The following is an 8433-nucleotide window of genomic DNA, read 5'->3' as shown; positions in this document are numbered from 1 at the left end:
TTAGTTATTGTTATTTATTTACTGCTATTTATGTCTTTATTTTATTTTATTTTTGGTTTGGTATAGGACACATGAACTCATCAGAGACAGATAGAGAGAGAGGGAAAGTGAGAACTCACTCCCTAGAGGGGATGGCCCTCTTCTCCATTCTCTCAGGATTTTGAGCATGCACTTGCATGTGCCTGGAGTGTCTCTCAAGCAACTGGATCTGAGACTCAAACCGGGGTGGGGGGGGTCCAGCATTTTAACTGCCATGCCACCTGCTGGCCCCACTACTTAACTATTTAAGGTTAAAAAAATAAATTTGAAGATAAGCTATAGAGTCTTTTATATTGGATCTTCTGCAAAGTCTTAATGCATTTTTTGCATGGAAAAACATGGAAAAATACATCATGACTTTTCTGATGATCCAGTATTTACTCACATTTTATAGCATTTCCTTAGTGTTTGGGTTTCTTTAAACTTAAGCCTTTGTTTTTGAGAAACTTTTTTTGTCTTTTATAGGAGTTTTTGAAGGATATTAAGAATGTTTTCTGAGACCAGCAGTTAGTGTAATGACTATGTCGCTGAACTCCCATGTAGCTGACCATGGTTCAAGTCCCAGACCCGGTGGCTTAAACTCATGCTAGTCCCAGTTTTGTGTATTTTCAGGCTCTATTTTAGCTACCTACACATTTATATTGTTATATCTTTTTGATATACTGAACCATTTCATTTGAAATACCACTCTCTTTCTCTAGTAAATAGTTCTTGCCTTAAAATCTATTTTGTCTAATACAGGAACAGCAGTTAGTGTAATGGCTACGTAACTCCCATGTAGTCAACCATGGTCTGTGTGGCTTAAACTCACGCTGGGCGCATATGCGTGCGTGCCCAAGATCCAGAGAGGAGAACAGAGGAGAAGGGATTTTGGAATGACCATCCTCCCTGGGGGGGTGATTTCTTGCTTTCTATCTCTTTGTCTTTCTGATAGCTAAACTCTCTTTAGCCCTATAGCTAAAACCTTTCACCAAAAAACAAAAACAAAAACAAAGAAAGAAAGAATGTTTTCTTATAAGATCAGTCTTCTAGGAGCAAACTCAGGCTTTATCTGAAAATATGTAGATTTTTTCTTCATTTTTGGAGAATATCTTTGCTTCATATGGAATTGTGAGTAGATACTTTTTTTTTACATTTTGGTACTTTAAGTATGTCATCTTAGTCCTTTCTAGCCTTTATTGTTCGGAGCCAGCCATTAGTAATTTTGATGGCTTTCCTGATATTATTACAGGTTTTTCTCCTGCTGCTTTAAAAGTTCTCCCTGTATTTAGACCTTTAGAAGTTTTATATGTGGTCTCATTTTATTTATCTAAGGTGTATTTCATTGAGAGTAGATGAGTATATTAATATTTATAAAATTTGTAAAATTTCTCTATAATTATTTCTTCTGTTTTTCTCCACTTGAGATTTTGGACATGCACACACATGCACCTGGCATTAATTTTAAGCTTCTGGGTCCGGGACTCAGACTGTGGTCGATATGTAGGAGTCCAGCGACATAACCATTACACCATCTGCTGGTCTCAACAAATTTTTCTAAGTGTTAGTAAAACTTAGAAGATAAGTTCACCTGTTCCCTGAGGTTTACATCCAGAGATTCACATTTCCTTAATGGGCTAAGAATAAAGTCAATGTAGAAGGAATAAATAGAATTTGGAGAAGGACATAGATCTGACCCTAATGCAAAGTTTGAGTTTTAAAATTTTAGCCATGACTGAACTTACAACTACCTTCCCCAAAATGCTTTCTATCACATAATCTAGTTTCACTTGGTTTGTGTCACATACAACAATATAAGACTTCTAATACAAGAAACAAATCTGTGTGTGTGTGTGTGTGTGTGTGTGTGTGTATACATTGATCCAGCAATTTGCCTAGTTTTTGGAGAAAACGAGTATGAGGAAGTAAATCTGGGCTTCAGGAGATCAAACACATTGGTGCTTATCTATTCAAACAATTAAAATAATATCACTGATGATATAAATAAGAGTAGATGGCTAACAACCATTAAGAATGTAGACTAAACTGGCCTAGTAGACACTGACATTTGGATAAATATTGTAGTTTTCAGGACGATGACTGATTACATAGTGATAACATGGGCAACGAGATATGAGAGATGGTGTGGTGGGTGTTAAATGTCACACTTCCTAAACCGCTGGTCCTTGTGGTTTCTCACTCCTGAATATATGTATTTTTAAAAATAATTACTTTATTTTACTTTATTTATTTATTGAGAGGTTTTTGCTACTGGGCGTGTGCACTCGCCAGAAAGACAGAGAGACAGAGAGACAGAAAGTGAGAAATCACCCCCCTGGGGGGATGGCAAGTCCGCAATCCCTTCTCCTCTCGTTTCCTCTCGGGATCTTGGGCATGCACGTACACGCCTGGTGTGAGTTCAAGCCACCATTCTGGGACTTGAACCACAGTCAACCTATGGGAGTCCAGCAACATAGCCATTATGCCAACTGCTGGTCCCTATTTATTTATTTTTAAAAATTTGACCAGAGAGGGACAGAGTGAGAGAGAGAAAAAATGAGAAAGCAAGTCACCAGGCCCAAGATTCAAACCGCAGTCAGCCATGTGGGATTCCAGCACCCTTAACTACCATGCTACCTGCCAGTCCCATTATTGAATATATTAAACTGCATGTAAGTGACAAATTTAAGCAAAAATAGTAGGTTGGAGATCAACTACACATATATGTGTGCTGAGTTTAGGGAGTGGATGAGGTCAATCATAAATCATATATAAAATGAGGAGAGGCAAGAAAAACACCTTCACTTGTTTGGTATGCTTATTTGCATGTACCATCAACCAAAATCATATAAAGTTCTTGAGGATTATTATTTCTTCATGTTTGGTTCTACAAAGCCTGGCAGAATGCCTGGTAAATAATAGTGCATCAGTTTTGGGACCAGCAGATGGTGAAAGGCTTACATCACTGGAGTCCCATGTGGTCAACCACAGTTTAAGTCTCGAACCTGGTGGCTTAAAACTCATGCTGGGCATTTGTGCTTGTATACTGAAAAATCCTGAGAGAGAATGACGGAGAAGGGATTGTGGTGTGGCCAGCTCCCTGGGGGATGATTTCTGTCTCTCTGTCTCTCTCTGTATCTCTGGCGAGTTCACGTGCCCTATAGCAAAGAAAAAAAAAATCTCTCTATGAGGGCTGTCAGGTGGCATAGTGGTTAAAGGCGCTGGATTCCCACATGGCTGACCGCAGTTTGAGCCCCAGACCTGGTGGTTGGCTTTCTCGATTTCCCTCTCTCTCTCTCTGGTCAAATTTAAAAAAAGTAATAAGAATAACAGCTGGAATTAAATGAATAAATCATTCTTTCTTAAAAACTCTATTTATATGTATATTAGTTTTTGCCAGTTCAATAAACAAAAGGAACATGAATATATTTTAATTTTCTCATGAGGAGACAGAGCATTTGGGAAAACAAATTCAGAATCTCTTCTTTTCCTTGGAAAATGTCTCATCTCTATTGAAACATCTCATGCTGTGCTTCCACAGGATTGAAGCTGTTTCTACCTTTTAGGGAAACTGACAACATCACGTGAATCTTCTGGGTGTTATCTTTACTTTTTTGTCTTTTACACTGGAACCATGTCCATTCTCAGGTGGGAGTGTGATGACACTTTGTAAGTGAGGTGACTCTATTATTTCTCAACTCATGTTTTCTTTCTCTTCCCCCTAGGATGTGAATGACAGCATAAAAAGGTATGTGTGGGGAACCAGAGATGGATATTTCAAGCTATAAGAAAATATTTGTAACCATTAGAATGATAAGAAAAGTTAATTATTGGTGTTTAATCAGAATCAAACATTGGAACCAGCAGGTGGTGAAGGCACTGGATGCCCACATGGCTGACCATGGTTTGAGTCCTGGAACTAGCAGGCTTGCTTTTTCAGTCTCTCTCTCTCTGTGGTGTCTCTGTGTCTCTCTCAATTAAAATAAATAAAATAAATAATTATTTTTTAAAAAAGAATCAAACATCTCTAGGGCACATAAACTTAGACGTATTGCTATCTTAAATACGTGGTCATAGGTTAGGGTATGAGTATTCTTAACTATTGAGAATAGACCATATTCTATGGTAGAGTTTGAATCAGGAGTGGTAATATCGATAAGGTAAGAAGGTGCCATAGTATCATACTTCTTTGACATCACCATTTTATTCACCCTATTTGTCTAACTCCAGCTCTGGTTTTATATTTAACAATTTAATAGATGTTTGAATTATGTGGGAGGGACATATCTTCTTTTACTTTTTAAGAATAATTCAATTTTTATTTATTCATTCATTTATTTTAATTTGACCAGAGAGAGACATACACACAGAGTAAGGGAGAGGGAAAGGGAGAAAGCAAGCCACCAGGTCCGGGAACCATGACCGGCCATGACGGAGTGTCCAGCGTCTTAACCCACACCACCTGCTGGCCCCAGGACATATCTTCTTTGTTAAGTACGCAGAATTGTTCACTGGGGCAATTGGCACATATTGATATGTTTCTCTTGGAACTAGTAGGAAAAGGTCCTTTTTTGTAGTTCTATTTAGATTTCCAAAATAGACTTGAGTCTTTGAAAATAACGTGTTGGCCCTGGTGCAAAAAAGCTTATTCATTTCCATCGCATACTTTAGATGAGTGTGGAAAGGTGGCATCCTTGTGTCCAAAGAGGCCCACCTCCCTGACACCACCAAACTTTTCCCAACACATGATATTTAGACCAGTATTAACTTAGTGATCATAATATTTCCTTTGCCTTGTGTTTGTAATTTTTCCCAAAGAACAGAAAGTGCAAATGTTATCTGAGGGCCTCTTCTGTAACAGGTTTTCACATTCTTGGATCTTTCCTAACAGGATTCACATGCTAATAGGTCTCAAACACCTAAGTTTTGTAACCTCATTTTCTGACCATCTCCCTGGGAACCCACATCCATGGCGATAATGTTTCAATAAGTGTATTTATTTATTTATTCTTAAGGCACCAAAGATGCATTTTGTTTTAAAATTCATTATTGTTTCATTTCCTGTGAGTTCTAGAAGGTACGGGTGGAGAGGTCAGTTATTTTGATTTTAGTAGAAAGAAAGTGCATTTCTGAAAGATTAAGACCTTCCCAAAGTCACAGAGAGAGCAAGGGGGGAGAAGGGTGGACATGAGCACATTTCATCTGACTCCATTGTCAGGAGTCTTCCTCTTTCCCACTCAGAATTTGCAGAGAGGTTCAAGTACATCAATGGGATGTCAAGATAGCAGATCTGGGGACCAGCATATAGCATAATGGTTACATCGCTGGATTCCCGCACGGGCAGCATATAGCATAATGGTTACATTGCTGGATTCCCGCACGGTTGACTATGGTTTGTGTCCTGGACCCGGTGGCTTTAAACTCATGCCAACTGCGTGTGTATGCATGTCCAAGATCATCAGAGGAAAATGGAGGAGATGGAATTGAGGTGTAGCCATCCCCCTGGGGGGTGATTATTTCTCACTTTCTGTCTCTCTGTCTCTCACTCACTGGTGAGAGCACGTGTATAGTAAAAAAAAAAAAAAAAAAAGATAGCACACAGTGATATTCAAGGTACAAAAATTCAAAGGTATGGGGGTGGGGGTCATTTTTTTTTTTTTTTGTCCCTAGGTGTGAGACTGTGACCCTGAAAAAGCCAAATACATTTCCCAAGGAACAAAGAAGAGTATCCCCCTCTTCTCGTCTGATGCTGATACTGAAAGAGTATAAAGGTGAGGAGAGCTACATCAAGAGTGGTTGTGAGTATCCAGTAGTGGCAGCATCTTAAATGGGGGAGAGAGTAGTTTCTAGGTGTGGGTAGAACAGATATGGGAGGATGCATACTGGGCACTGTTGATGTGGTCTTATTTCAAAGAAAATGTCAGGGGCCTGGTTCATCTACTGCACCAACTCACTGCCTTATAATAGTCCCTCTTTGCCTAATTTGGAGAGGAAATAAATTCCTGTTTTGACTCATTTATTCAACATTCATATACATAGAGTTGGAAAAGTCATGATGTATTTTTCTATGCAAAAATGCATCATGACTTTTCCAACAACCATATATATACATAGTATATGTATGTGTGCATGTATATATATAATGTGTGTGTATATACATATATATATATATATATATATATGTATGTGTATATATTTATTTATTTTCTTTAAATTTCAGAACTGACAGATGTTCAACGCTACTGGGGTAAGGAGAAATCACAGTATATAAGTCACCCTGTTGTCATACTCTTTGATAATTTTGTGTTCAGTAGATCTCATATTTTAAGACTCATTATTTCTTCTTCTAACACATACATACCTATCCCTTCTTAAGACCCCTGACCAAATTTCCTCTCAAATTCTTCTCAAGATTCTTCTAACAATATCACAAATAAAGCTATCAATACATCCTATCACTCACCCAACCTTGTCATTTTTCTGCAGTTCACGTGACAATGACTCCAATCAACAATGCAAATATTTTAATTTCTAATGATCGAAGACAAGTGAGATATCAGTCAAGCTTTTGGATTGCAAAAGTTTCACATTCTGAGGACAATTGTCCTTATAATGGCATCTTGGGTGTCCCAGGTATCACATCAGGAAAACATTATTGGGAGGTAGATGTGTCTAACAAACGTGCCTGGATCTTAGGGGTATGCCTTAAAACTTGCGTCAGTTTCTTTAGAAAGCCTAATTTGGTACAATGTGCATCTTACCTACCTAAAAATGGCTACTGGGTTATAGGGTTACAGGATCGCTCTGAATCTAAAGATTTTAAGGGGTCACTTTTCTGTGATCCTTTGCTCTTGACCCCCTCCCTAACAGTTCCTCTTTGCCGTATTGGGGTTTTTGTAGACTATGAGGCTGGCACTGTCTCATTTTTCAATGCTACAAACCACGGGTTTCTCATTTATAAATTCAGTGCCTCTAGCTTCTCCCAGGAAATTTTCCCGTATTTTAATCCTATGAGATGTGAATTTCCCATGACTCTATGCTCTCCATTCTCCTGAACCTTCTTACATCCTCATTCCCTTTTGTGCAGAGTCTCTTGCTCTGGGTATCTCTTGCTCATTTGCACCATTTTTTTCCTTGTTTTTTTTTTTTTTTTCTTTTATTTTGGAGAGGTTTTTGCTATAGGGTGCGTGCGCTCACCAGACAGAGAGAGACAAGAGAGACAGAAAGCGAGAAATCACCCCCCAGGGGGGATGGTCACACTGCAATCCCTTCTCCATTCTCCTCTCGGGATCTTGGGCACGCACACACACACGCCTGGCATGAGTTTAAGCCACCGGGTCCGGAACTCAAACAGTGGTCGACTACATGGGAGTCCAGCGTCATAGCCATTACGCTAACTGCTGGTCCCTCAGTTGCACCATTTTAATGACCTTTTTCTCACTGCCTTTCTTTTTTCCCTTTGACCATCTTTCACTTATAAATAGGATGTACAGATTACCTTGTGCCATATTCGTTCCAATATTTTATTTGTGTGTAGGAGCGGATTTTCTTGATCATTTTTTCATAATCCCAAGTAAAAATGACTGATCTCTAATAAAGAAAAAACTAATATTGACCTCTGTCAAATCTCTGCAACCTAATTCCTTCTGACAGATTACAATGTAGGAAAGTTTTTCAACAAGGAGTCACTCATTGAAGATAAGTTCTTAGCAGTATATCGGTTTACCTGTGATGCCCCTCATTTATCAAGAATTAGAGAGAAAACGTCATGGGATATAGAAAGAGTGGAGATCTTGTTCCAGAGTGTCAGAGTTCACAATCTATCTCGTGGATGTGTGTGCTTGCCAGAAAGACAGAGAGAAAGCGAGAAATCACCCCCCAGGGGGAATGGCCACACCACAGTCCCTTCTCCTCCATTCTCCTCTCGGGATCTTGGACATGTACACACACACACGCCTGGCGTAAATTTAAGCCACCGGATCCGGGACGTGAACCATTGTCGACTACATGGGAGTCCAGTGACATAGTCATTATGCCAACTGCTGGTCCCGCTAACTTTATTATTATTATTATTATTGTTAGTTTTGCTATAAGGTACATGTGCTCACTAGAGAGAGAGATGGTGGATTGGAAGAGAAATCCCACCCCACCCCACCCCCCAGGGAGGATGGTCATACTACTATATCTTTTCCTCCTTTCTCTCAGGATTTTGTCAAACACACACACGTTCCTGGTATTTTTCAAGCTGCCTGGACCAGGACTTAACTGTGCAGTTGGCCACACGAGATCTAGCCACGTTAACTTCCCCATCACCTGCTGGGCCACTGTGCTCACTTTATTTTTACATTTTATTTACAAATTTTATCTAATGGAACAGCAGATGACATTGCGGTTACATTGTTGGACTCCCACATA

At 39.2% G+C, this 8433-nt stretch overlaps 1 protein-coding gene across 1 annotated transcript in view; it reads left to right on the top strand.

Annotated features, from left to right (window-relative positions):
- The window catches only part of LOC102478391 (tripartite motif-containing protein 5), a 21074-nt gene extending 13856 nt beyond the window's left edge, over nt 1–7218 (top strand). The window contains exons 5-8 of the mRNA XM_027765991.1: nt 3744–3766; nt 5689–5789; nt 6239–6265; nt 6505–7218. Of these exons, the coding sequence (XP_027621792.1) occupies nt 3744–3766; nt 5689–5789; nt 6239–6265; nt 6505–7073 (720 nt within the window). The 3' untranslated portion in view covers nt 7074–7218. The remainder of the gene's footprint in view (nt 1–3743; nt 3767–5688; nt 5790–6238; nt 6266–6504) is intronic.
- The last annotated feature ends 1215 nt before the right edge of the window (nt 7219–8433 follow it).

The sequence above is a fragment of the Tupaia chinensis genome, unplaced genomic scaffold (genome assembly GCF_000334495.1).
Source record: "Tupaia chinensis unplaced genomic scaffold, TupChi_1.0 Scaffold140176_1, whole genome shotgun sequence".
NCBI classification, from domain to species: Eukaryota; Metazoa; Chordata; class Mammalia; order Scandentia; family Tupaiidae; genus Tupaia; species Tupaia belangeri.
Note: the sequence above shows the minus strand (reverse complement) of the source record. Positions and strands in the feature narration are given on the sequence as shown.